This window comes from Candoia aspera, chromosome 17, assembly GCF_035149785.1.
Source record: "Candoia aspera isolate rCanAsp1 chromosome 17, rCanAsp1.hap2, whole genome shotgun sequence".
Taxonomy (NCBI): domain Eukaryota; kingdom Metazoa; phylum Chordata; class Lepidosauria; order Squamata; family Boidae; genus Candoia; species Candoia aspera.
Window position 1 is genome coordinate 2467304 of NC_086169.1, and position 27355 is coordinate 2494658.

General features: G+C 55.4%; 4 protein-coding genes and 1 non-coding gene across 8 annotated transcripts in view; 1 reads left to right on the forward strand and 4 right to left on the reverse strand.

The window, feature by feature from the left end:
* The window catches only part of NPR1 (natriuretic peptide receptor 1), a 31319-nt gene extending 27011 nt beyond the window's left edge, over positions 1-4308 (reverse strand). Inside the window, exon 1 of the mRNA XM_063316620.1 lies at positions 3347-4308. Within this exon, the coding sequence (XP_063172690.1) occupies positions 3347-4094 (748 nt within the window). The 5' untranslated portion in view covers positions 4095-4308. The remainder of the gene's footprint in view (positions 1-3346) is intronic.
* A 4393-nt stretch (positions 4309-8701) lies between these two features.
* On the reverse strand, positions 8702-8773 carry TRNAM-CAU (transfer RNA methionine (anticodon CAU)). The gene has a single exon. It is a non-coding gene; the product is annotated as a tRNA-Met (tRNA).
* A 386-nt stretch (positions 8774-9159) lies between these two features.
* Positions 9160-16584, forward strand: ILF2 (interleukin enhancer binding factor 2). 3 transcript variants are annotated; one of them, XM_063316624.1, is made up of 16 exons: positions 9184-9303; positions 10263-10374; positions 10752-10811; positions 12082-12124; positions 12565-12669; positions 12795-12872; positions 13504-13606; positions 13690-13755; positions 13895-14011; positions 14218-14296; positions 14710-14797; positions 14997-15058; positions 15318-15432; positions 15796-15886; positions 16109-16282; positions 16454-16584. In XM_063316624.1, exons 2-15 carry the CDS (start codon positions 10349-10351, stop codon positions 16267-16269), a joined length of 1194 nt encoding a protein of 397 aa, XP_063172694.1. In that variant the 5' UTR covers positions 9184-9303; positions 10263-10348; the 3' UTR covers positions 16270-16282; positions 16454-16584. The 3 variants fall into 3 exon arrangements, with proteins under 3 accessions (XP_063172695.1, XP_063172694.1, XP_063172693.1); XM_063316625.1 differs by lacking the exon at positions 10263-10374 and having other exon boundaries at positions 9160-9303; XM_063316623.1 differs by lacking the exon at positions 9184-9303 and having other exon boundaries at positions 10204-10374.
* Positions 16585-17198: 614 nt separating this feature from the next.
* Positions 17199-18696, reverse strand: SNAPIN (SNAP associated protein). The gene is made up of 4 exons (XM_063316652.1): positions 18395-18696; positions 18162-18208; positions 17961-18079; positions 17199-17518 (listed from the first exon to the last, which is right to left on the reverse strand). The coding sequence occupies exons 1-4, from the start codon at positions 18679-18681 to the stop codon at positions 17414-17416; spliced, it is 558 nt and encodes a 185-aa protein (XP_063172722.1). The 5' UTR covers positions 18682-18696; the 3' UTR covers positions 17199-17413.
* Positions 18697-19699: 1003 nt separating this feature from the next.
* CHTOP (chromatin target of PRMT1) lies at positions 19700-26725 on the reverse strand. Of its 2 annotated transcripts, none has more exons than XM_063316650.1 (6): positions 26566-26725; positions 25777-25857; positions 23944-24094; positions 22745-22928; positions 21799-21936; positions 19700-20683 (listed from the first exon to the last, which is right to left on the reverse strand). In XM_063316650.1, the coding sequence occupies exons 2-6, from the start codon at positions 25839-25841 to the stop codon at positions 20481-20483; spliced, it is 741 nt and encodes a 246-aa protein (XP_063172720.1). In that variant the 5' UTR covers positions 25842-25857; positions 26566-26725; the 3' UTR covers positions 19700-20480. The 2 variants fall into 2 exon arrangements, with proteins under 2 accessions (XP_063172720.1, XP_063172719.1); XM_063316649.1 differs by having other exon boundaries at positions 22745-22931; positions 26566-26723.
* Positions 26726-27355: the final 630 nt, after the last annotated feature.

Genomic DNA, 27355 nt, shown 5'->3' on the forward strand with positions numbered 1-27355 from the left:
CCAGAATGGAGCCATTGCGGGAAAAGATTGATCGGAGTTAGCATCTTTGTCCACTCCAGATGTTCTGGACTTCAGCTCCCATCATCCTTTTGGACATGCTAATGAAGGCAGGTGGATTTACGCCACTGATCGCCTACGGCGAGTCAAGTGCTCCTCCAGGATACCAAGAGCATTAATTCTTTAAAAGAATTAAAGAGCACCAGCCTAGGTAATTTTTTTTGGTTGGAGAGCAAAGAGACCCCTCCCCTTGGCTTCTTGCAAGGAGGGGGCCTGAAATCGGAACCTGGGGTGGGTCGGAAAAGTGGGCCTTTCCCCATTTTGGGGAACCCACCGGTCCCAGGATGGACACAGCACCCCTTCCAAAGCGGGCCAGCCCATTCAACCAAACGTCCTCCCTACCGGCGTTGGTCGACCCCCCCCAAATTGCGAACCGTATGGCGCTGAAGAAGGCCCAGCCTGCAGCGGGTGGGATCGAAGCAAAAAACTAAACAGGCCTTGAGAAACGCAGGAAGGAAGCTTCAAACTCAAGACTGGCCTCTGCTGTAGGCTAATTTGAAAGGTTTCTTCGCTTGGGCAACACCCCGAGCCCAGCGGCAAGGGGGCAAAACTTAACAGCCCGCTCCGCACGACCGGCGACGCGCAGATCAAGAACCGGGGTTGCCCCTGACCCCGAGGATCTGCTTCATCCTATCGCTAAGGCAGCAGCACTTCAACGGTTTGCCCCAGTTATCCCTTTCCCCGAATAACGTCAGGACCCCACAAAACCCCCCACAACTTTTACACACGCTTCTCAGCAGCGCCAGTCCCAAACTGGACCCCCGACTCACAGACGAGCATTGCAAATTGATCCATTACCCCCAGGACGTGTCCAAATTACCCCCGGTTTAAAATCCACCAGGCTACAGTGATCCGTATGGACAGACTCTCCGGATCCGTTTTCATTGTCCTGGTTTGTAATTGTAAGGCCAAATCTACCCCCCCACCTTTCCCGAAAGCCAGACCCCGCCGCAGAGACCACCCTGTTCCTCCCCCAGGGCTATCAGGCAGACTCGGATTAACCCCGTTTAAGGTCGGGACCCTCGTTTGCTCTCGGAAGCCAACTCGTCCCACAATCCGTGGATCGACACCACACAGGTTGCCCGCCAATGCCAGGCCACTGGTCTTTTAATGGGCAGCTGTTTCCTGAGCATGTGCAAGAGGCCCTGTTTTTTCCTCCTCTGCTTTGGGAATCCTGGGGGGATGAGGTGGGATTTCTATGCAGTTTCCAAAGTCCAGACCTTCAGCCACCTCCTGGCACCTTGTGCAACTGCAGCAGAAGCAGCCAAGCACAGACTTGGGTTTGAATTTCGCCTCCACTCTGCATTTGGTCAAGAAGATCAAACCAGCCCATCCTCCAGGAAATAAAGCCAGACTGCTCACTTGAGGGAATGATATTAAAGGCAAAACTGAAGTACTTTGGCCACCTAATGAGAAGACAGGACACCCTGGAGAAGATGCTGATGCTGGGGAGAGTGGAGGGCAAAAGGAAGAGGGGCTGACCAAGGGCAAGGTGGATGGATGACATTCTGGAGGGGACGGACTCGTCCCTGGGGGAGCTGGGGGTGTTGACGACCGACAGGAAGCTCCGGCGTGGGCTGGTCCATGGAGTCAGGAAGAGTCGGAAGCGACTGAACGAATAAACAACAACAAAAAGTTCTTCTCCACTTGTAATAATGGAGGATTTGTTCCGTTCCGATTTGGGGTTAGGGAGGCTTTCCCGCAGAACCATCCAAAGGTCACATCGGCTGTAATTGGATTACTCCTTTACGGCCTGCATTCCCACCCCCGGTCTCTGCAACACAGGGCTACGCAGCTGCATTGGCCCACCTCGCAGGGCCATTGCAAGGATGCAACGCATTTTAGGGAGCCGCGCAGACTGTTTCCACGGGTCAGGAAAAGGTGGAGAAATTCCTACGCTACCGGAGCAAGCTTCCCCACGTGCAATTTCTTGGAAGCAAGCAGTTTTCATCTGAGGGTCTTGCAAAATGTTGGGGGCCCTGTGTGGGCGGAGCTAAGGGAAAGTGGGTGGGGCCAACACAGAAAGAAGATGCGCTGGGCACTAAAAAGTTTGTTTTCCTTCCACCACACCCCATTTCCTTTCAATAGAGTTGCCTAAAGTTGGGATCACTCAGGAGGAGGCTGGGAATCAGTCCCCCCCTCCAAATCTAGAACAGTATTTCTCAACCTTGGCAATTTTAAGATGTGTGGACTTCAACTCCCAGAATTCCCCAGCCAGCAGTTTTCCTTGGCTCGGAAACATCCTGCAGTGCAAGTCTGCCCCTCTGCCCCCGTTAAGCATTTACTCCAATAAACCCCCCCCCCCCTATATAAGAAGCCACTCTAAAGGTCAGGGCCTCCAGCTTCAACTCCCCCACCTGGAGATAAGAAATGGAAAAAGTCTTTGCGTGCAGCTGCTTGCTTAACAGCGAAAGGGGCAGGAAGGAAACACACTCTGCGCATGCTCAGAGGTGCAACCCTCCCAAATTTCCCTTGATTTCAAGTTTAAGAAATTTCCAAGCCACCTCTTTCGTTGTCTTCCTCTTGCAATTGAATGCCACCAACTTCGCCCTCTGCCAGCCTCCCGGCCCCGACGACGCAAGGAGAAAAAGGCTTATCTATCAGGGAGCCTGGTATCAGCGCTCAACAGCCATCTCCCCCCAACCTTTGTTGGTTGCCTGACTTCCAACAAGCCAGGACAGGAAAAGGGGATTTTGAGATCAGGCACCAGAATGGGTTGTAGGCTGGCGTGGCACAAAATGGGGCACAGGAAGGGCTGGGGATGTGAGCTGCACCTGGGGGTCGAACAGCCAGCCAGCTACGGGGACAGAAACGCGGTCCTTCGTCTCTCAACCAGAATTAATCCAGGGGTCCAACCCCAGAGAGCAGGTCCTCCCTTGACTGTCTTCTCATTCCATCCAATTCTTTGCAAGGGAAGCGGGATTTTAACCCAACCAGCTCCCCAGGGCAGCCAGCAGAAGCCTTTCTCCCCATGCTCAGAGGCACTCATTTCAGCAGGACTTCATCCCTGCGCCACACCAACCAGGCTTTGAAAACAGGCTTCTGGGTCAAAGGAAGACCCTGGATGGGGGATCTTCGAGGTCCCGCCCCAACAGAGATGGGGGCGGCTCCCATCCAGAACAGGGCACGGCTTCTCCAGGGTCCCCCCTAGCCCTGGAGGCTGTGCCTCTGAGAACACCAAGAGTGCTCTTCCCTGCCGCCCACCCATCCGCCTCCGAGCAGAAAAGGGGCCCCCTCTCCTTTTCCGCAGAGGCGAATCGGCGAAGGATGCCCAAGCCGGGGGACTTACTGCGAGCGTTCTGCTTGATGTCCCGGATCAGGGCCGTGTAGTTGGTGGACATGAAGGGGATGTCCTCAATGGTCATATTTTGCAGCAAAGGCAGCTGCTCGTAGAGACCCTCCACGGCGAAAAAGCAGGGCCGGTCGTCCATCTTGTCCACCTTATCCCGGTACAGCAGCATGACGCGGTTGGTCCAGTTGAAATGCTTGCTCAAGTGGAGGCCAAACTCGCCCAGCTTGCCGTGGCTGGGGCCGGTGCGGGTGGTCAAGGCGTACTCGTCCTCCTTCATGCCGAAGCCGACGGCCTCGGCCGCCGCCGTCACCAGGGGAAGCCCCCAGTGCCGGGTGTACCGAGCCACGGGGGCCGTGCTGTACACGCAGCCCGGCCCCACGAAGGCGTGCGGGTCGTAGCCCATCTTCAGGTCCACGGCCGAGAGCGGGGCCATGAGGTCCGAGCAGATCCCGCCGCTGTTCTCGCTGGTGCCAAACACCTTCTGCACCATGTAGCCAGGCAGCAGGTCCGGCTGGGCGTTGACCTTCCGGATGGCCAGCTCGATGCCCGGACCGACCCGCGGCCAGGCCCACGGGTAGGTCGTGTTGTGCCTCGGCAAGACCACGGCCAGGGTGAGGTTGGCGCCGGCCGCCGGCTCCAGCTGAGCCAGGGTGAGCAGGATCCCCCATGCCAGCCCGACGGCCGAGCCCGGCTCCCCCGTGGGCACGGCGCCCCAGCCCCTTCCTCGGTGCCCCCCTGGCCTCATCGGTGGTGCCCGTCACTCCCTTGAAGGAACTCCACCTATCCGTGGAGCAGCCGTAAAGCTACCCCGAGCAGCCCAAACGCCTGGGGCTTGCTCAAAAGTGGGTGGGGGACACAGAGCACTCCCCCCACTCTAATCCCTCACCTCCAAAGATCCCTTCCTAAATGCGCCCAGCTGAGCGGTGGCATGCAGCCAGGGAGTCCAGAGGTGGGCACCACACCCCTCGCTCGCCCCGGGCTGCTGCCCTGGTTTGCCCGCTCCCCTGCATTTCTGGATCCCCCCTTCCTGGCCACCCCAACCCGTTTCTCCAGCTGCCCACCGATCTGGCAACTTTGCCCACCGTCCACTGGGGTCCCTAGCCGGAGTTCTCCAACGCCCGCCTTCTCCTTCCTCCCCGGAGCCCAGCCAGAGCTGGAATGAGTAAAATCTCAAACTGCAGCCTTGTTTTACACTTTTTCCTTCCCATTCAATGACAAAAGAGCTTTGCAATCACCAGCAGGGCAGCTTAACTCCTTCCTGCCCAGGATGCCCCTCCTCCCAATCCGGGCAGAAATAGCGGGGTGGGGTAGGGGGTGGAGCAAGGTTTGTCCCCAGATAACACCCTCCCCCCCAAAAAAACCCTCTGGATTATGATTGGGACCCTAAACTATGCCCGATTCCTCTCTGCTGCAATCTCAGGAGCAGATTAAAACCACAGCTGCTGGCCTGAACCATTGTACGAACGGTGCATCCATTGCCCAGCAGCAGCCTAAAGCTAACCCTGGTTTCCCCGCAGTGCCAAGGGCTTTCTAATGGGGAGGGGGGAGGAAATGGCAATCCCCCACCAATTACTTCAAGCAACTTGCTCTTTGAAAAAAAATCTCAGATTACCAATCCGGTGAATTTATTCATTCTGCTACACGCCCCTCCCCATTTCCAAATTATTCTAAAGAAATCCTGCCTGCTAGATGCTGTGTGTGTGTATGAAGTATCTACCCCAAGTCTTTCAAATCTTCTGAAATGTTAAATGGCACTCCCCTGGCATTTTGTTCCAGGATATTGTTTTCTTCTTTCCTTTTCCTCCGAAGAGCTTCACGCTGCAAACATTGTCCCCACTTTAAAAAAAAAAAAAAGTTATTCACAACAGCCCTACAAGGTAGACCAGGCTAAAAGAGAATAGCCGGAACTGGAAAAATTGTTCATTTGATCTTTGCAAGGCAGTGGCTGAATTCGAACCACTGCTGGAAAATGGGGAAGGTTTTGAAAGAAAAGACAATGGGGGGAGGAATTAAAGGCAAATAGAAGTGTCCATGCACAGATTAAAAAGCACAATGCAGTTCTTAGCGCTGCAAATAATACAAAAGGGCTGTGAAAATCTCTTCTCGTGCACGCCGGATTCCCAGCCAAATCTGGGTTGATTTTTTAAAATTCTTTTAATTAAGAAAAAAGGAAACGGGCAGGTGTGTTGCAAAGTAACATGGTCCAAGGCCATTTTTGGCTCCCCCCCATAGGCACTTTGAGCCTATTGAGCAAGTGCTTCTCAACCTTGGCCACTTTAAGATTAATTGATTAATTAATTAGGAAATTAATTAGGAAATTCAAGGCACTACAATCCCCAAACAGCTTTGAAAAACGGCTAGAGTTCAACCCACTTTTTGAAAACTTACCTGATTGCCTGGGGCGAGCAGGGATTTCATACAGGCAAGCAAAGAAATAGGTTGGCCAGAAAGAACGGCTCTAAATTGCCACTCTCCAGATTTTGTTTAAACGTAAGGAAATAGGATGAGCGAGTTGTCCATTCCACGTCTCGAGCGCTGAGTTGCTTTTTCTGCCCATGGCAGAGGGCTCGACTAGATGATCCTTAGGTTTCCTTCCAACTGCACAATTCTACAAAATGCCTTTTTGTTTGTTTGTTTCAAAACCTCCTATAAAAAGCTGGAACCAGGAAATCGATTTTCTGTTCCTTTGCAACCAGCAAAGAAATCATTATAAAATCATTCGCAATCATGTAATATTAGTGGTTTCCTTTTAGGCGTTTCCTAGAGCAACCATGCATTTGGGATTATGGTTGATTATTAATCCAGCACCCTGCTGACATTTTTTTTTTAGTTAAACAGACTTCTTTGAAAATGTAAAAGGAGTCAAAATATCAAGGCTGACTGATTTTTCCAGGACTTTAACCCTCCCCAATCTGATTAATACCTACCCTGCAACAGAACTTTTAAATCATTTTTATTCCTGGGGGCTGCTTACAAGTAATTATCGGTCAAAGAAAAGTGATGCATTTTCAGCTGCTCCTTTCAATCCTATTTAACTGCAGTTTTCAAACTGCTTTGAAAGGCAGTCTGATTTATTTTAAAATGTTAGGATCATCACCCTAACCCTAACCCTTGATTCAAGAAAGCTTTTTTTTTTTTTGACAAGAGCAGAAAAAAAACCATTTACCTAATAAATAAATTCCAAGCCTGTTTTCAAGTTAGTTTTCCATAAATCTTCACCTGACCCTGCTAAGTTTCAACTGCAGCTCAAATGGGATTTTAAATACCCTTAGCGGGAAATAAATGGGATGGATGATTTACTTCTGAGTAAATATGCAGAGCAGCCCCAGTGCACATTGATGAACTAAAACGGGTGGTAAACACACTTGCTTGCTTCCTAGGAAACAGGCACAATTTTGCTTTTTTTAAACTACTTTAAGGAGCCAGGTGGAATAATGGAATTTAGGAATTTCATTATTTGGAAAGGACTTAATCCAACCAGGTGCATAATGTTTAACTGCATAATCCCAGGATGGGCTCCAGGTTTAACCAACAGAGATAACGCTGGGCATCCTGTTCCTGAAAAAAGTGCAGAATGAATCCACGGCATTTTTGAGGCACATGACAGGGAAGATGTCAAACCATCACCAGCCCAAGTTTGAGGGGGATCCATCCTTCCCTTTGAGCACCACGGCCCAGTTCCTGCGATGGGAGAATACGAAGGGATACGTCAGGTCCCACCAGGTCCTCCGTCCAGCCTGTTAGGAGATGGTGGGAAGAACATAAGTGCCATCTTCAGGACAGCAGCTTCCCTGCACCGATTTCATCGAGAAGATGAAAATAAAGAAAAACAGGAATCTCTGGATAGATTATGCACCCCGGCACCAGCAGGAGAGCTGCAAACAGATCCAGCCCATCTGAAGCACAGGAGATCCTGCAGAGATCTAGCCCGGGGTGGAGCCAGCTTCTGGGTTCAACCGAGTTCTTCCTTCGGCTGCATGGCAAGTCCCAGCAGAAGAAAGCCACGTGCATGAGGTGGGAAAAGAGAAAAGGAAGATGGTTCCCATTTTCCCATTTCTCTCCCACTTTGCAAATTCTCTCCCCCAGCCGCAAAACAATTTTCCCAGCCTGGTTGTGAGTCTGTACCCATCATTCCCACACAACACAAATGCTCACCTGATTTTTATTTCATTCCTGTATTGGTCTATTACAATGATTCTCAACCTTGGCAACTTTAAGATGTGTGGACTTCAACTCCCAGAATTCCCCAGCCAGCCAGGTTGGCTGGCTGGGGAATTCTGGGAGTTGAAGTCCACACATCTTAAAGTTGCCAAGGTTGAGAATCACTGGTCTATTACACATCCAATTTATCTCCTACCTTTTGTTCAGAGGCCCCCAGCAGCCCTCCGAGCATCCTTCCTGTTCCCCCCAACAACACCCCTGCGAGGTTGATTCCAGTAAGAGTCTTCAAAGGGCCCAGTGGATATACCTGAAAGGGAGATGTTCTCCAGGCTACAGAAAAGCAGAAACATTTCGGTGGAAAACCTTGTTTCACCTCTCCCATCTTGGAGGGGTCAGTTTCAACCCCCGGCTGGAAGCGTTCTGTCGAACTCCAAAGCTTGCACATTTCTTTGCTTTTAACCAAGAAGCAAACTTCGATAGCTCCTTGGAAATTTTTTTTAAAAAAGAATATAGATGGGTGCCTCTCTCTAGGAGATGTGACCACATCTCTCCTCCCAGATGAAGATTTAAAAAAGGCTTGGTGCAGAAATGTCCGATTCCACTCCCATCATCCTGGCAGGGGACGATGGGAGCAGCAGTCCAACCCTTTGGGAGGGCCTCAGGTTGGGGGTGACAGCATTCCATTTAGCCAAGCCCGTGGCACAAGATCTGCCCACTTTTAAGCCTCCAATGGTGGCTTATTTAACAAACCATGATTCCACAAAGGCGTAGAGCGACGTGCGAACCCAGTTTTGGTGCCAACATCATTGAAAAGCTCATTCCAGCTTGCAAAAACTATTGTCTGTTTTCCTAATTGATTTGACTGGCTTATCATTATTATATTTCCTAAATATTTGTCGCATTTGTTTTGCTGGCTGGCCTACGGACGTCTTTGATAAGAGTTGCAAAGGGGGAACTTTTCCTACACCAGGAAAGACACCCAATTCGTGTTTTTTTTTTAATTTCTGCTACTGCGTCTCAAGGCCACTCCTTTTCCCCCCAAGTTCCAGAAGCTGCCAATAATGCAAAAGTCAAAGACTTAAATACGACAATAATTAGCAAGTCAAGCACTGACGAAAGAGATGCGTTTGTTCCTCTGAGCTTAGGCTGAACATTTTGGAGAATTTAGGGAGGGGGAAAAAAAATGCAGGCTAGCAGAGGATGGTTTCGATCCATCGACCTCTGGGTTATGGGCCCAGCACGCTTCCGCTGCGCCACTCTGCTGCTCACGGGCAACATTCCTCTTTCGTCGCGCTATGAAGAAGCGCAAGCCGTACGCACATGCGCACTAACGGACACCACCTAGTCTGTATTCTCGCTTTGACTGCACCTCTGCTCTCCGAAGCGCATGCGCCCATCGTTCGGAACGTCCCGCCCACGCCTCCGCTCCCGATTGGTCACCCTTCCCGCTGCCCGCCTTCCCATTGGCTACCCTTCCTCCGACGCCCCTCGCTCCAGGAGCGACGTTCCGCGGAACGGACGGGGGGAGCCAACCAGTAGCAGCCAAGCAGAGGGCGGGAAAAGCCCGGCCCGCTCACCCGATTGGCCGAAACGAGGGCAGCCAATCGCGAGCCCGCTTCCTCCGCCGCGGAGCCAACCGCGGCGCGGCTTGTTGCGAGGTGGGCGCAGCGGCGGGTGCTCGAGGAGGCCGGGTGGCTTTTCTTTCAGGTTTCGCTCCCGCAGGTCGCCCGCTGGGATCTTTTTTCCCCGCCTCAGCCGGAGCGGAGACGGTTCGTTCTCTACGGAGACATGAGGTGAGGCGGGAGAAGAAGAGCTCCCCCTCCCTCGACGGGGGGGGGAAGAGGAGAGAGAGCACGTGACGGGGCGAGGGGCGGCGGCCGGCCTGACTACAACTCCCATCGCCCTGAGAGTCCCCGGCCGGCGGGCGATGGGACTTGCAGTCCCGGGGGAGGGCGGCGCCCCGCGCGGAGCAGGAAGGTGGAACCTCCCCAAACTGCAGCAGTCTATCCTGGAGAGGCGCTGGTGCTTTGACGGCGGTTGTGGTTCAGCTCCCCCAGGAGAAGGGCGCGGCCGGCCCCTCCCCTCCCCACCCAGCTCACCTTCTTGGCTCTGGGGACCCCACCCATTTTCCCTCCCCCCTACAACCCCCCTGCCAGGTAGGCTTCCTGCCCCCAAGGCTGCCCTGCTTGGCTTTCCCGCCCCCCTGGCAGCTCAGCGCAGAGGCGTGGACTCCCCTTCCCAGAATCCCCCGCCGCAGCTGGAAGCCCGCACTTCTGGCAGGAGAAGGTACAGGCTGCCCCCCCCCCCCGCTCCACACACACACACACACACAAACACAGAGAGCAACCCAGCCCCAGATGCCCTTCAGGGCCAGGCTGGAGGCATCGGCTACTGCAGCCGCGCTCCCTCGGGGGAGACCCCCAACCCCCAGGGCCCCAGCCTCTTCGCCTTCACTCCCCCCCCCCCCGGCGTTCGGCCCAACCGGACTCCCCAGCCGGCTTTCCCCACCCCTGCGCGGGAGGCACCCCGCTGCGTCTGCTTTGGGGTGGCCGGAAGGGGGCGGGACGCCTCAGCTCCCCCGGGGAAGCCCGCAGAGGGTTCTCGTGGCGGCTTGCGGGGGCTCTCTGTCGTCTCCCCCCGACCCGGGGAGGGGCGGGGCATCCCGGGGCAGCGGGGAACGTATGTTGGGATGAAGAGAGCAGGGAATGGAAGCTCTGCGGACAAGACGGAGTCTACCCTCTAAAACTGCCAGATGCTGGGACCCTGATACATCCAGAGGACAACCCGCGTCTCCTTGCCCCGTTTGAGCTCGAAGAGGCATTGGATTAGCTGAATGCAATGGACCCTTCACCTGAGCTTGCAAGGTTCTGTGTGTAAGGCAAGGGGGCATTTGGGTCTGGGGATGACTAGCCCGGTTACAGCCTCGTACGTCGGTCCTCCGGAGGCCCCGGGAAGTTGGTTAGAGCCTTCCAGGATCTGGGCTGGGGCGGAGCTGAGGGGGGCCGAGTTACAGACGGGACGGTTGACCTCAAGGAAAGAAAAAAAGGCATTTAGCTGCGCTGTGGGGAATCGGTGCCAGCAGAGACCCATCCTGTGGGCTGCGAAAGCCCTGAAGGTTTGAAGCTCTCCCACCCAGCAGGGGCTCCCCAACTTTTAGGTAAATGAATGATGCGCAGAAGACCACCTGTCACAGCACCTGCTTCTGCTTAATTTTTCTTCCCTCCTCCTCTGTTTCTTTTAGGGGCGACCGAGGCCGTGGCCGTGGCGGACGCTTTGGGTCTCGGGGAGGCCCTGGCAGCGGGTAAATCCCACGGGGGGTTGCTTATCATAGGGGTTCCTCCCCAAGAGCAGGAAGCCCAGCCGTGGGGAGAACGGTGCATGGTTTGTCCCAACCCCGTGGCTTCAGAACCTCCCAGCCCTAAAGCCATCAAACGCTTTGCAGCAAAGGCGATTTCACTATGCTGGCATGTAACCACTGGGCCTACCTTTCTGCTGTTTCCTCTGCAGCCTGTTGGGAAGGAGATGGAGGCAGGTGAATCTGCTGCAGTACAGCTTCCCCGGGCTTCCTTCTTGCATGAGATCCCTGGCTAAGTCTGCACAAGGCCTGATGCTTCAGAGGGCTCCTATATATAACATTTTTCAGCTGTGCTGATCAGTCACTTAAGAGCCTGCTCACCTGGTGCAAGGCCTCATCCTGACAATACTCAATCCCTGGCTGCCCCAGGGAGTCTTAACCTAGCATGGGTTTCTAGCTGAGAAGCCCGTATCTTCTGCCAGCAAAGTAGAAATCTGCTGGGTGCCAGGGGAGGAACTCCTGTTCCCGTTTAAGCTTCCAGAAATGGGGTTTTCCCAACCCTGGGCCCTTCGGTCCCAGTTTGCACATTCCAAATTGTGAAGCTGATCAGGCACCAGTCTCCCACAGCTTCATAATCATACAAGATCTCAAAACTGAGTAACTGGAGAAGCGCTTGATGCCGCCGCAACCCCACTGGTGGGAGGAAATCGCTCTTAAGGGCCATCTGAATCAGTCATCCAGTCTCACAAGCTGGCCCTTGGGAGCAACGGTTTCACCCACAGGCAGAAAAGAGAGGACCTACGATCTGTGAACAGATAAACCTGCTGGATTTCGTTCTACTGCAGGCATGGGAGCCTGTCTCCCTTCAGACCCAATATGGCCCACGATAAAAGTTGCTGAGAGTTTCAGCTTCACAGCATCTGGTAGATGGCAATAGTCTGCTTGTGATACACTGCCCAGTTCTAACCAAATTACTTGGGGGCCACCCTTATTTCTGCCAAACTGAGGGTATCTGCTCCAAATCTTAAAGATCAGTGTTTTTTTTTTTCTTTTCCCTCCAAACTGCTCCAACTTGGTGGCCTGCCTAACACATTGGGCCCGTGACTCCCATTACCATCCGCATGACCCTTCTGGCTAGACTCCGAATCCCACTCATCTGAAAGACATCAAGTTGGGGCAGAAGACCTTGCCTTCCCTGTCTCAAAAGCCAGCATAGGCCATCAAATGTGGGTCAGGCAGGTGTGAAACCTCACCTCTCTCCTTTGCTGCGTTCCAGGTTCCGACCTTTTGTGCCTCACATCCCTTTTGACTTCTACGTGGTAAGTAGGCTCGGCTGCCTCTTCAAATATGCCCAGCGTTCATGGTTCAAGGATGGCTTCCCCCACAGGAACCTTTAAAACAGTAAATTGTTGAACTGAACAGCCTGAGAACACGCAGAGAAAATAAGGCCTGATCTTTTCAGGCTGTGCGTAAACCGGCAACTGAGCACGTGCTGATTATAGACATTTAGGGAAAAAAAACCTTTGCAGGAGAATTGAGGTTTTAGACTCAGTTCTAGACAAAGAACTAGAGCAGACACATTATAGCTGGTCAGTGTTCTTGGTTTCCCAGGCCTGTTTATTTGATATTACCAATTTCCATAGCAAGTTTGCATGCGTAGAACGACATTTAGCCTTGCTGAGCAATAAGGGCTTTCTCTGGTGACATGGGAGGGCAGGGAGCAATAACCCCCTCCACAAACAGGACTGTCTGTCTTCAGTGCGAGATGGCTTTCCCCCGGGTGAAGCCGGCCCCCGACGAAACTGCTTTCAGCGAAGCCTTGCTGAAGAGAAACCAGGACTTGGCTCCAACATCTGCTGAACAGGTGCGTCCCGAGCCGTCAGGAGCTTAAAACCGAGTAGAAGTCTAATTTCCGTATTTTAAGCCTGCTGGGAGATGGAGAATTCAGCCTTTCAATGCTCCTCTTTTCCTCTCTCTCCCCCAAATCAGGCTTCTATCCTCTCGCTGGTAACTAAGATCAACAACGTGATTGACAACTTGATTGTGGCACCAGGAACGTTCGAAGTGGTGAGGCCCTTTTTTCCCCCAGTAGCGGGGAGTGGGGAACGGAAGTGGGAATATTGGTGTTTCCGCCAGCCGAGGGTTAAGCTAGTCAGATTTAGGGGGCTGGAACTGGACTTCTTGGCTTGAGTTTTTATTTATTTTATTATTCGGGTTTTAATACCGCCCATCTCCCCCAAAAGAGGGACTCTGGGCAGCTTACAATAAAACCAAGCTACAACCATAAACGTTAAAATCCCATAAAAGTCAAGCACGTCACAAATATAAAATGCAGTAAATAAATATAAAATCCAAGAGTTCTCTCCAGCGCAGTTCCGTTTGCACAGTAGCTGTGTTTGATTGGTTGCGACCCTTCTTGGCACACTTAGCCCAGCATGCAAACTGAACCAGATAGGTCCGTTGATGGCTGGGCATATTCTGCAAACCCAGAACTCAGTAACTGGGTTACGTGTGTGAACTCAGCCTTGGCCCTTGCTGGGCAGCGTGCCATTTACCAACTTCCTACAGCCAGCCAGCCAGCGCAGACCTTAACCACCGGCCTAGTTCCCGATGGTTCTTAAATCCAAAGGCAACACCTTCCTGAAATCCTGACGCTGTTTCCATTTTTTTTCGTGTCTCTGCTCCCTCTCCTCCCCAGCAAATCGAAGAAGTTCGCCAGGTGGGCTCATACAAGAAGGGCACCATGATGACGGGCCACAACGTGGCGGATCTCGTCGTGATCCTAAAGATCTTGCCCACGCGTAGGTGCCGGGGCTCGCTCGTGGGGAGGAGGGTGGGGTGGGGGGTGGCGGCATCCCCTGTTGAACACTGCTTTCTCCCGCAGTGGAAGCCGTCGCCGCCTTGGGGAACAAAGTTGTGGAGAGTCTGCGGACCCAAGACCCCGCGGAAGGTAAGGGACGGGCCCCGCCGAGTTGCACAGCCTCCGGCTGGGAGAATTCCCCCCTCCCCTCAATATGGGATCAGCAACGCCATGAAATAATTGCCTTTTCCTTCCCCTTCCTGCCGGCACCCACTTTTTAACCTTTCAGTGCTGACCATGCTCACCAACGAGACCGGCTTTGAGATCAGTTCCGCTGATGCGACGGTGAAGATCCTGATCACCACCGTGCCGCCCAATCTGCGCAAGCTGGACCCCGAGCTGCACTGTAAGGATATCTGGCTGCTGCCATTTTCCCCCCCTCTTGGGGACGGGAGCGGGCTGGAGAGGTTGTGAGGGAGGAAAAAGGGATATCATGCGCCAGGTTGGCAGCGAGAAACCGGCCTGTTTTCGGCCTGCTTTGGGATCGTTTTGAACAGTGGATGTGGAGGGGGGCAAACAGCACAAGGGAGTAATAGAACATTTCCCCCCCAGTGGATATTAAAGTGCTGCAGAGCGCCCTGGCCGCGATCAGGCACGCCCGCTGGTTTGAAGAAAACGCCTCCCAGTCCACGTAAGTTTTTTTCTGGGCTTTTTTTTTGTTTTGTTTTGGATTGGGGAACTGACTTCTGGCCTTGCAAAACAGGAGCCTTTTTGTGTTTTGCCAGCTGTTTAAGCTTCTGCCGATGGTGGTTTTGGGCTGCTGTTTTGAGCCAAGCTGTCCTGAGGGCTGTAATGTTGCAGCTTTGTCTGCTGGCCAGCTGTTTCTCAGCCTGGCAGTCTCACGTTGCCACCATATATTCATGGCCGAACAGGCAAGCGTGGCCTGAACACCAGTGAAACCCCCTGACCTTTACTCCCATTGCCTCCTGGTGTTGGAAGTGTGCGTTACCTGAGGAAATTTGATGTGGGGCCTAACCAACACTCAGCTTCCTTGCCAAAAGTCTTGCATCAGAGAGGACACAACTGCACCCTTTTTTCTTTCAGGGTGAAAGTCCTGATTCGCCTATTAAAGGACCTCAGGATGCGGTTTCCGGGCTTCGAGCCTCTCACACCGTGGATTCTCGACTTGCTTGTACGTTTCAAAACTGGGGGGGGATTTTCTTTGCTTTCAAATGACCGGGCTTCCACGCACAGACTGCAAATTCCATTGATTGCGCCAAGACTTTTATTCCCAAGTTAACCCGGATAGGTTTGGGCTACCAGCCACAGGGACCTGAAAACTCAAAGCTTTCTTGTTGCTGAAACCAAGGACTCTCTTCTCTTAACTCCAGGGACACTATGCAGTTATGAACAATCCCAGCCGGCAGCCGTTGGCCCTCAACGTCGCCTACAGGTATGGTTGAAAGCGATGCCGCACTCTCAGGAGTTTGTGTTTGAAGGAACAGGTGCTTCCTTGAGGGTGAAAGGGTTTGGCGGCTTCTTGTCATCGTGAGCACCACCTCGAGTGCTTCAGATTCCGCAGGATCGGGGAGTGCCCCCCATCCTTCCTGCCCTGCCAGACTCGCACTCGCTTTTCGGAATTAAAACACCAGCGACTCGAACACCAGTTCAAGGGCAGCCATGGAGATAACAGCCTCGCTGCTCTCTTCCAGGCGTTGCCTCCAGATCTTGGCCGCAGGGCTGTTCCTTCCCGGCTCGGTCGGCATCACTGACCCTTGTGAGAGTGGGAACTTCCGAGTCCATACCGTTATGACCTTGGAGCAGCAGGTAGCGTCCCCCGTGGTCATCTGCCTTAAATTTGGTCAGCCGCAGTTAAAAATCAAAGCCAGAGGCCCCCCCAGTTCACCTCGACTGCAGCCAAGTTCAGCCTGGACGTCCCACCATTAGACAGAACCTCACTGCACAATTATGGCCACAAACTAGAGTTTCTGGTTTCTCTGCGTCTCTTGCAGCCTTGTGTTAGAATCTCTCGTTTGTGAGCATGGCCCAGCTTCCCTGTGTGGGTTGCTAAATTTATGCCGAAGAGATTCCGTGCTGGGGGGAAGCAGTAGCGATGCTGTGAAAGGTGGGCTTAAGCTCTCCCAGGTCTTAAGCCCACTGCCCAGGACGGCCTCCGTCTTTTCCTCCTAGGACATGGTCTGCTACACGGCTCAAACCCTCGTTCGCATCCTCTCTCACGGGGGGTACCGGAAGATCCTCGGCCAGGAGGGAGACGCCAACTGTAAGTGCAGAAGCGTTCAGGGAAGCAGCAGAGGGAGGGAGGGAGAGGCTGCCGATCCGAGCCCATACTAAGAAATGTGCCCGAAGGGGCGCCCGGCCCACGTGGCTGCCAAGTTGCTGGTCCCTGCATGCATCCCTCCAAGATAAAACGCAGCTGTGAAGAGGAGGGGAGAGGAGGGTGGCATGTTCCCCTTCCTGTCCTCAGAAGGTCCTTGCTTTGCAGACCTCGCGACTGAAATGTCTACCTGGGAAGGCGTGATTGTGACTCCGTCGGAGAAGGCTTACGAGAAGCCGCCAGAGAAGAAGGAAGGGGAGGAAGAGGAAGAGAACCAGGAGGAGACGCCCACTGGGGAGGAAGAGGAAAACATGGAAACTCAAGAGTGACTTGGGCCCTCAGGTATCTCTCGGCCTCCGCCGCCTTTCCGTTACGCCTCTGGAGGCGGGAGAGGCGCCCTTCCGGCGGGCTCAGGCTGAATCAGCTGGCCTGGCTCTCTGGGCGAAATGTTTGCAAACTCAGCATCCGTTGCGGGAGCCGAAGAGCCAAAGTCGGCCTGCTTCTGTCTTTCAGGGGAATTCTCCATGCCAGAACCACGATGGGCAAACCAGCCGTCGGACATGACCAAGCCCCGTCCTTCCTGTTACTTCTTACGTCTTCGTTTTTATAACTCTTGCCATTAAAATGGTGTGTTCCTTATAAAAGGCGGTGTTTTGTCTCCATGGGGAATCAGAAGTTTTATAATTCTTTGTTACTGTATTTCATCCAAGCGACCTGCATGCTACCCTTAACAAAAAAAGAAAAAATACACATTTCCTCAACAGGACCCCCTCCACTCCCTTTTACAATCCTCTTGACTACAGGAGTGTGTGGGGGGAGAAACCTGCCCTCTGCGCTAAACTTTCCGCGATCTGGGTTATTTTTCTGACTTTTTCACGGTTTTCTTCAATCTTCCTGGTCCTGTATTCCGAAGCTGTCAGAAGCTGCTCCTTGTTTGAACCGCATGCCTTACACTTTTTCAATGAATTCACCAGGAAGTAGGAGCAAATTTAACTCTGACCAGATAGCACTGGGAGAGGAAGTTGGAAAGAACGCTAAATCCCAGTTTGTCCCAAGGGATATGTACAGAGGGTGCTCGTAACTGCTCCCTAGCTTAAAAGACGCTCAGCTAGAACTCGCCTCTTCCTGGCCATTTTCCATTTGCCCATTTCCTCCACCCCCAATTTTTTAAAAGCAGCCTACGAGACAGTTTGTTTTCGCTGAACTTTATTTCATTCCAAAAGAAAAAAAGAAACGCGGTCCACTTTGCTGCTGCTGTTCCAGACCTATTAAGGGAGTTGTCATTCCAGACTAAGCGTGCTCCAGCAATCTGACTTGAGACGCTTCTACTCTTCGTCTCTGAGCAAGTCCCAAACGGACCTGCCAAATTCCTTCCTCCGGGCTGTATCCAAAGCCCAATTTTGTCCCTTTCCAGACTGGCTCAGGAGTCCGCGGGGCCTGCAAAAACGCAACGGGCTCAGCATTTCGCCTTCCTCACTTGCTGGGAGAGCCGTGGGGGTAGCTGCTGCTCGCATCCAGGACGGCCTTCCTCCGGGCGGTCTCCTTCCCCACGCTGTGATTCAGCCTTCTCAGGCGTTCCTGCGGGAAGACGCCGGGCAGCTTACGCCAAACGCTCAGCCCTCAAAGCAACGGAAATAATTGTGCAAGAACTCGAGGGACGGTCTGGAGTCTCCCCTCGAATTTCAGTTCCTCCACGTCACAGAGGACTAGCAACTTAGCTGAGCGCTTTAACTAAGCTGCTTGGCAAAGCCCTCGGCTAAGTCGCTAGTCCTTTACAAAGGAAAGCAAAAGGCGGCCGCCTGAGTTCTTGCGCCCTCGCTGCAGAAGCTGGCGGGAAAGGGGAGTTTTAAAACGCCCCCCTTCTGCAAAACCTCTCAAAGGCCCCGAGCTGAAAGGAGATGAGCTAACAAACCAAGGGGCCGAACCGCCGCAGCCTGCGCCTCTAAGGCGGGGCGCCTTTCCGCCGTGCTCGACCACGAACCCCATCGTCCCCAGCCGCAAGCCAGCCCCGCTAACGCACCTGCGCGTTCTGCAGGATGTTGTTCACCAGGACGACCCTGCGCCGGGCGTTGAGCAGCTTCTTGACGTAGGGGTCCAGGTCGAGGGCAACTTTCTGGTCCTCGTTGATCCGGCAGAGCTCTGCGAGGGGGGGAAAACAGTGGTGGGGGGGGGGCTCGGGGGCGGGGGCCGCCCAGGAGCCTCCGCCGCCGCCCTCGCTTACCCGCCGCCAGGCTGTCGATGTGCTCCCGCAGCTCCACCTGGCTCTCCCTGCCGGAGAGAGACGAACAGGCCTCGCAAAGCCGCCCCGCGCTGGCCAGCCGCACCTGGCCGACTCCCGCCCGCGGGGCCCTGAAAGCGGGCGCCCCCCCCCGCCTGGCCAGCACTGGCCGGAGCGGAGGGCCGCACCGGACGGACGCCCGCCCGCCCGCGCCCCCAGCCGCCCGCCCGCCCTACCGGACGGCGTGGACGTGCGTGTCCAGCTGCCGCACGGCCGGCCGCAGGAACTCGAGCAGCCCCTCGGCGAAGACGTCCCGGGCGGCCGCTCCCGCCGCCGGGCTGGCCAGCCCCGAAGCCGTCGCCGCCGCCGCCGCCATCGCGCTCGCCGCCAAGCCTGCCGGGAGTCGTCGCGCGCGCACAGCCCGCCGGGAAGGCGGCGGGGCGGTCTCCGGACTCCTGGCGAGGGGCGCGCTGGGAAATGGAGTCCTTCCGGAATCGACGGCCCGCCCCTCGCCCTCTTGCATCTCCACCCAAAAACGAGTCGAAAAGCTGCAATGATGTTATTTAGGAGAGGCTTTCCCACGCGGCCCTCTTCCTCCTCGCGGGCTCAAGGCTCCAAAGCGGCCGCCTGGGGGGGGGAGTGAGTTGGGGAGAAACTCCCCAAGCGAAGCAACTTTTTAAAGACGCCCCCCCCCCCGCATTAAGCCAGGAAGCTTTCAAGCCCAGGAAGGGGAGCGGAATTTCCCTCTGCGGCTGCCTGCCAGCGCAGGCTGCACCCTCCAGAGACCAGTATTAAGTCTGGCCAAGCCCAAATAAAGAATTTGGGGGGGGGGGCCTCCGACCCCGCCCACCTCCCTCCTCGCCAGCAGACGGCCAGGGCACGGTCCGGCCGAAAAGGCGGCTCCCCACGCCTCGGTCCGCCGAATCTCGGCCCAGCAGGAAGCCAGAAACAAAACCTCAGCACGAAGCTGCTGCCCGGCTGGCACGGCGCACCGCCCACCACTTGGGCTTGGTCGCATCGACGAAGCCTGGCACGGAACGCGGCGGCCCCAGCCCAAAGCCACAACGGGGCCCGGGGGCCAATCCTCAGCAGGTCCCCAAGTCTCCCCCAGAATGGCAGCAGCCAATCCAGGCCTGGGCACCATTAAGGAAAGGGAGACCTTGGAAAGCGGGCCCTGCTCTGTAAGGAGGAAAGCTAGGGAGGTCAAGCACAATACAGACTTCCCCCCCTATTTAAGAGGTCAAGATGCGAAGCAGCGTTTCTCAGCCTGGGCAACTTTAAGCTGCGTGGACTTCAACTCCCAGAATTGATATAATTCTGGATATAAAGGCTATAGATAGCACAGGAAATTTAAGGAGAAAACTAGGGAGGGGGATCTCAGCAGATATTTGCCAGCAGGGAAAGGAATTGGGCTGAAGGCACCAACACAACACAACACAACCCGCTTTGTGGATCTCCAACCCCGCGGTTCATCGTTTGGAACCACCAAACCTTTGGCGGCAGCGTTCCAAAAGAAATAACACAGACACACACAGCCCGCATTTTCGTTTCCCTGCAATTGTTTCTTACAGTAAACCAGGAAATACAAGATGCCGTGCCAAACAGGTGAGTTCACAAAACCGCAGAAGGCGGGGGGGGGGGGGGGAGAAAGAGCAACTGTCTCCTTGGCATCTCACACACACACACACACGCGCGCGCGCAACACCCCCCACCCCCGCAACCCTATGACTAAGGAGTTTGTCGCAATTAAAAAAAACGAAACACCCCTCGGCTTCTTCTAGCAATGTCAGGTCTGGAGAATCGGATGCAGGTTGGGCCTGATTTTATTTTCTCCCGGGGAGGGGAGGGAACGATCTGGCCCCAAAGCCAGAGAGTGACACGTTCCGCGGGAAAGTGCGGGAGGGTCTGGGATTCAGCACAACCCTGCGGGCTGAGCCCCCCTCTCAACCTCCCTACAACAACATGCGGCGTGCCTCCACTGCAGGGCAGAGGGGAGCTGAGGACGCCGCACTGCCGCGCTGCTAATAGCGGGGGCCCTCGGGGACCGGCCAGCCACGCTGCCTTGACGGGTGCTTTAGAAATACGTGGCGGCGTGCAAATCTATCCCCCTCCTCCTCAGGATCTCACACAGCCAGGAGCATCAAAACATAAAAGGAAAACATTTAAAGGGACTGGCTCCTGACTCTCTGCGTTTCTTGCTTGTGGGTCCTCCCCAGCATGATGAGCTGGTGGTGTTCTCGGCTTCCATGAGGAAAGGGGCCAATCTACAGACACACGCACACCGTCCCCCCCCCCCCCAGCAAGGCTCTACAGCAAGAAGCCTCAGTCATTGGTCTCAGGGTCCGTCTGAGCCATGTAAGCATCCAGCTCGGCGTCGAGGTGTCCTTTTGTTTTCGACATGTACGCATCCAGCTGGTTGTCCAACTGCTCCTTGGTCAGTGCGGGGCGAGCGGTGCCTCTGCCCCGGCCCCGGCCTCTTCCGCGGCCACCGAAGCCGCCTCGGGCCCGGCCAGCCATGCCACGACCTTGGGGCGGAAAAGCCGGAAGTGGATGGTTAGAAGGCTGCAAGGGGGAAGAGATGCCCAGCGCCGGAGGCCCACCCCCAACGATCCCCCTTCTGCCCCCGCAAAGAGTGTATCAACTGGGACAGTCTGAGAGGTTAGCCTGGAGTAAAGCGGCTGGGAGTACAAGCCAGCCTAGCTGCTTAAGTTACAAGCACCCTCTGAAAATAGGGATTTCCATTCTTACAAGGCAGGAGGTAGGGGAGGGTGAGAGATTCAGACCTCCTGGAAAATACCCCACATGGAGGAGACTGGATTGCAGAACTAGCCTGGTTATCTATCTAGGTAAAGGTAAAGGTTTCCCTCGACGTAAAGTCCAGTCGTGTCCGACTCTAGGGGGCGGTGCTCATCTCCGTTTCTAAGCCTTGGAGCCGGCGTTGTCATAGACACTTCCGGGTCATGTGGCCAGCATGACTCACGGAACGCCGTTACCTTCCCGCCGAAGCGGTACCAATTAATCTACTCACATTTGCATGTTTTCGAACTGCTTGGTGTGCAGAAGCTGGGACTAGCAACGGGAGCTCACCCCGCCACGCGGTTTCGAACCGCCGACCTTCCGATCGGCAGCTCAGCGGTTTAACCCGCAGCGCCACCGCGTCCCTAGTGGTTATCTATCTACACCCCTACAATTAAGGGGTGTCAGTCAGAGCAGGGGTCCCCAACCCCCGGACCGGTCCGTGGCCTGTTAGGAACTGGGCCGCGCAGCAGGAGGTGAGCGGTTGGCGAGCGAGTGGATTTACAGCCTGAGTGTTTACAGCCGCTCCCCATCGCGCACATGACCGCCTGAGCTCTGCCTCCTGTCAGAGAAAGCAAGCCCATTGGCTGCTATCTCCAAATGGTGAGAAGAAGAAAGAATAAAAGGTTGGGAAAAAGAAAAAGTGCTTGAATCATCCCGAAACCGCCACCAACACCTGGTCCGTGGAAAAATTGTCTTCCACGAAACTGGTCCCTGGTGCCAAAAAGGTGGGGAACCGCTACATTAGAGGCAAGAAGACTCGTTCCTAGCCTTGTTTTTTGGAAAAGCGGTCTGCACGAAATCAAGTCAACACAGGGGTCTCGTTCGGCTCCATTCCACTCACCTCTGCCGCCCATTCCACCACGCCCCATGGCTCCCCGGCCGAGGCCTCCCCTGCCAGGCCCCACACGGCCTCTCATGCCTCCTCTTCTCAGGCCCATCCGGGGGGCCATCCCGCGGCCGCCCCGAAGCAAACTCTGCCCTGCAAGAGGGAGAGGAGAAGATTCAAGCACAGCGGACCTCTTTTAAGATCACAGCCCCGCCAGTACACTCAAGCCAGCTCGACACACCCAAGCCTCATCCCGTAACAGTTCACACCTTCTGCAAGGCAAAAAAGAAAAAAGAAAAGGATCTCATGCCAGACCCCCGCTCCTGGGGCTGCCTCCAGAAAAAGCACACAGTCGAAGAATTTCCAAGGGCTAGTCTGCTCCCTAGTGATGTGGTCGGAAGCCCAGCCCAGCTCCAGCATACAGGCTTGGCTTCTCTCTGCCCTCCACAGGGACTAGGAACGGGAAGACAAACTGGACCCTATGTAGACACCAAGCAGCGTTTCTTGCTAATTCGCAAGGCAAACAAAGAACTGGGCCAGGAAGGGCCCGCCTCACACGCTCGCTGCCTGCCACTTCACCCACCACACCCTCAAGGTTGTGATTTGCTCCTCAGGTGTTTTCTTTTTCTTTTTCTTTTAATCCGTTCAATCGTGTCCGATTCTCGGAGACGGCCTGGACAGGTCCCTGCAGTTTTCCGGGCAGGTTTTTCAGAAGGGGTTTGCCATTGCCTCCTTCCAGGGGCTGAGAGAGAGGGGCTGGCCCAGCAGCACCCAGCTGGCTCGGTGCCTAAGGCAGGACTCGAACTCACAGCCTCCCGGTTTCTAGCCTGGTGCCTCGACCACCTGGCTCTCCCTCAGGTACTAAGTCGCCGCATATTGCCGGCGCAGAAAACCACAAGCAAATTGCAGCCTTGCTGGGAAAGCGCGTTGAGTGTCTCCTTTTGAGCCGGAGCGTGCTCACCTCGCAGGGGGATTCCTCCACGCAGCAGCGCCCGTGCTCCACGGCCCCCGCGCATGGCGCCTCGGGGCAAGCCTCTCTGCCCCATTGGCAGCCCCCGTCCTCCTAGCGCGCCACGAACCAGGGGTCCCACTGGCCGGCCTAAGCGTGCCTGGATGTTGCTTTTTCCCAGACGTTGTTTGAGGCTCTTCTGGAAGAAGGGAGGGTTAGAAAAGGGAAAGGCAGCACAGACAAGCAGGGCACGCAACGGCACCCGGTGGCACGAACTACGTTACATAACCTATGAGGCGGAAATGTGCGTTATTAGCAGCATCACGAAAAATCACACGGTTCTCCAGCGTTCGCAGCTGGAACAGGGCAGCTCCTAAAACCTTCGTTCAGCAGCTGAGCGACACTGTCTTAATTCAGTTCAAGGGCAACGGGAGAGCGAGCAACTTGTTCCTCTGATACAGGCTTTGCGGGCAGAATTCCCGGCTTCGGTTCCCGAGCATCCCGCTCCAAAAGGGTAGAGAAAACAGGAAGGGACCTCAGACAGAAGAGCTATGAATATGAAACTCAGCTTCACCCAAAAGGGAAGAGAAGACCCCAGGGGACATCCTGGACCTTCAAACTGCCTCTCCGCAGGCAGGGTGGAAAAGCTGGAACTCGGCCGAGCAGCCGCCACCCTGGAGGGAACTCTAACGGGATCTGCCCCCAAGAGGAGTTTTTCGGTGCCATGTGACAAACAAGCCCAGAATGACGAGAACAACACTAACGGTCACAATCAAGCAAGGGAGATGCTACGTGGGCTCGGCCGATGCTGTTTCAAATGCAAAGGCGGCAAAATCCAGCTTGTTTCGAGATAGGCTTCCGACTCTCTTGCTGGGCCCTTTTTATTTCATTTTGCTTCCATCAACCGCAGCGTCCCCACAAGAGGGGACCAAGCACAGCCCTTAATGACAGCGGCCACTTTCATTCACACCATAATTAACACTACACGCTCCCCGGAGTGCCTGTGATCAATTTGGAGGCCACGCACATTTAAAGAGAAGAACAATTACAGTGTATCAAACATACCACTCTGCTGCACGCCAGGACTTTTGCCAGATTCACCCAATTATTTTTCGAGGGAGAGGGGGACACGGCCCAAACTCGGCCTCCACGTTTGGCCCACCCCATCCAGCCACTGACAGTCCCAGCTGGCTCTTCTGCACTGGCCTCACCTGCTTGAGTTTCAAGGCAGCCTGGACAGAAGGCCGGTTTTCCATCTGCTGGGCCAGCCTCCGGTTTCGGGCACTGGCCAATTGCTGCTGCTGCATAGTGGCACGAATGTTCACCGGGATCGGCTGTTTGTTCTTCAGCATATTAGTAAAGCTTCAAGGTCGAACAAAACGGGTGTTTAAACAAAAGTTTCATTATAAACCCATTTCAACCGGCATTTCACAGCCCTGAGAGCGGGGCAGCCGCATCCCACGAATTTTACGTAATAAGGTGGTACACACTTAAGATCCCGTTTAAAGCGTAATGGGACTTTTTTTTTTTTTCCTCATTTTTCCACAAAGCGTGCAGGGACAGAACATTCAAAAGGTGTTGATCAGTGCAGGAGATTAAAACCAGAGACGGATGTCTGAATTAAATCAAGCAAAGGTGGAGACGTACACAGCACGAAGCAGAAATGGGGTTAAAGATGGAGAGAGAAGGGCTGAGGAGGAAAGAAAAGGGCTCGCCGGGTTGTAAGCAGACGAGAAAGGAAGATTTGGGGGATATTAAGAATAGAGCTATTAGGTTACTCACAAAGCCACAACACTCTAGACTTGGACAAATGAAGATCGAAATTAAAGAACGGCCAACCCTAGAGCCCGCTAAAAGCCACCATCCCAGGGGCCCAAAACTGAAGTCTCGTGAGATGGGAGAAATGTCCAAAACCATAAGCCTAGCTCACTCTTCTTTTTCTGTTCAAACTGGTGAGAAACCATTGCCGTCAATGATGCAGGGTTAAAAAAATAAATCTGGATCAGCTATCACCATACAAGAAGCGTTCTCTATACTTCCGACATAACCTCAAGTTACGACGACCCAACTGGACAGGTTTCAAAAGGGAATGGAAATCATGAGGGGCTGCAAGTCATAACGAATGTTTATTTTCTCCAGTTTGCTTCACAATACTAGCAGAAGCGTTAATAAGCTCCTGGCCTACTTGGGGCTGTTCCCTGAGCTTTGTCACAGCTGGAACAGAAAACTGGGTTTGAGGGCCCTTTGGGTGAATCAAGCACTGCTGGTTACACCCAGAAGACGACAAATAGCTTCTTCCAGGGGAGAAAGGATGCTGTTAACACATCCCAACGTTCATACAGATAAGTTACGAAACAACCGAGTTACAGAAAAGAGGGCAACCCTCTCCTGCGGTACATTTAGGCTTATTAACCCAGGAATAAAATCTGACACAGAGGAGGAAAACGGCATAAGCTTCAGCCATCAGTCAGACATCTGAACTTACAAGCTCAATGAAGAGGAGGAGGAGGAGGAGGAGGAGAAAAAAGGCATGCGGGGGAGAGGGAGCAGACGATGGAGCAAAGCGCTTGCCTCTTACAAGGCCCCAAGTCGTCGCCAAGGGGCCTCCGGGCTGATCAGAGTGGCCAGCTGCCTGCCTCTTACAGAACAGACCACACGAGTCATGCGTCTGCCTCGGGCATAGCAGGAAGCCTCCCACAGCTCAGGTAACATGCTACCGCGCTGCAGGGTCATCTCTATAATATGAACACATGTGGAAGGAAAAAAGGAGGGCGCGAGGTTTCCTCAGAACACATCCCACCACTCGACCGTTTGCAAGTTAGCCTCAGGCCGACATTTCTGCCCTTTCAACCTGGTGCACCGCTGTGGGCTGTGGGATTTCGGGCAGCAGGGAGCGGCCCGCTGCTCGGGTGCCTCTGGGTAGGTTACAAGCATCGCAAAGGCCGCGTTGTTCTGGATACCGAACAGAGTGACCAAACTAAAAAGACCAACCAAAAAAAAAAAAAAAAATCTTATGAGCTGAAGTTGGCCGTTGGGTTCCTCACCGCTCGTTAAGAGACATCTTGCTGGTGCTCTTAAGCACGACTTTCGGCGCTGACTGCGCGGCCATCTCGGGTCCCCAGAACCTGCGCGGAAAAGAGAAGGTCGTTCAAAAGGCCCCGGCCGGTTTCACACCGACACCCCCGGCGTGGCCCGCTGGATCGAGCGACCGGTTACGGGCCGTCCAGGGCGCCCAGGAGAACCTCCGACCGGCCAGTCTCCGGATTCCCCGGCAGAGGGCCAGCCGCCCTGGCTCGGCCACAGAAGCTGCTCAGGCGACCCTCTGCTCCCCGCCCGGCCTACCCCGCAGGGGTGTTGTGGGGGGGTCCTCAGGAACCAGCGCTACAGAGGCCCATGTAGGTTTCTAGAGGCGGGAGGGCCGATTGCTGGGCAAAGCAGGCGGGGCTGTGGGTTGCTGGGGGGCAAAATAGGTCCCCCGCGGTGACACCCCCGAACACCGAGGCCCCTCCCAGCCTGGGGTCCCCGCACAGCCCAGCCTCCCCCGGCGAGGCCGGGCTGCGGCCCCCATCAGCCCCAGGCCACCCTCGGCTACCCGGGAGAGGGGAAGGGCCGCCGTCCCCATGAGGCCCGGCCACCCGAGGGGAGCTGCAGCCCGAAGGACCCCGCGGGCGCCAGGTTGGGGGAACGCGAGCGCGTGGAGGAGCCGCCCCGCCCTCCCCTCCCCTCCCCCGGAAGTGCCCGCCCGCCCTTCCGGCGGCCCGCGTTCCGAGCCGGTCACGTGGGGCAACGGTCCCCCAGGCCGGCCCCGCCCCCCCGCGACGCGCGGCCCTCACCGTCGGGGGCGAGGCTCGCCCTGCTTGGCCTGCGACTCTGCCGGCGGCTGCGACGGGAGGCTCCGTTCAGGCCTCGCCCGGCCGGCCCCGTCGGACGCCCTGAACGCCAAGATGGTGGCGGTGGCTGCTCTTCCTTCACTGTCCGCCTCCCAGCGGCGGCGGCGGCGACGCGCTCTGCGCTCCGGCGTTCGGCCTCCCCTCAGAAAGAGCCCGGCAAAATGGCGCCGCCCTGGCTTTTCTTTTTCGGGCTCGCGCATGCGCCGGCAGGGCGGGCCCCGCCCCCGCTGGGCGCAGGCGCAGAGGGGGAGGGGCGGGGCCACGCGTGGCGTCGAACGATCGGCAGCCCCCGCTTGGGGAGCGAAGGGGCGGGGCTTCGCTTCCGCCGCGGGGCGGCCCATTCATCTCCCGGCGCGTGGCGGCTGTGGGCGGGGCGCTGCGTTTTAATGAATGGGCCATTCTTCCCGAGCCAAAACTTTAACGGGACTTTCCGTTCAGCGGCCCTGCTTTCAGGCGTACAGCTTGGCTCCCATTCCCAGAGCGTGGAAGACGTTTCAACGCACGCTTGGCTGGTTGTGTCTTATATCTGGCAAAGACCATTGGGGGGCGCCCCCGCAAGACCCCCCCAAATGCCCGCTGTGCCCGCTGTGCCCAGCCCCCTGCCCCGCCCAGGCCCCTCTCCTGCGTTCAGAGCCCCGGCCTGCCTCCCGCCCCGCTCGTCCAAGCCCCCCGAAGCCCGCCCGCTCCCCGACCCCCCAAGAGACCAGACCAGGCGAAGAGCAGGCTAGTCGGC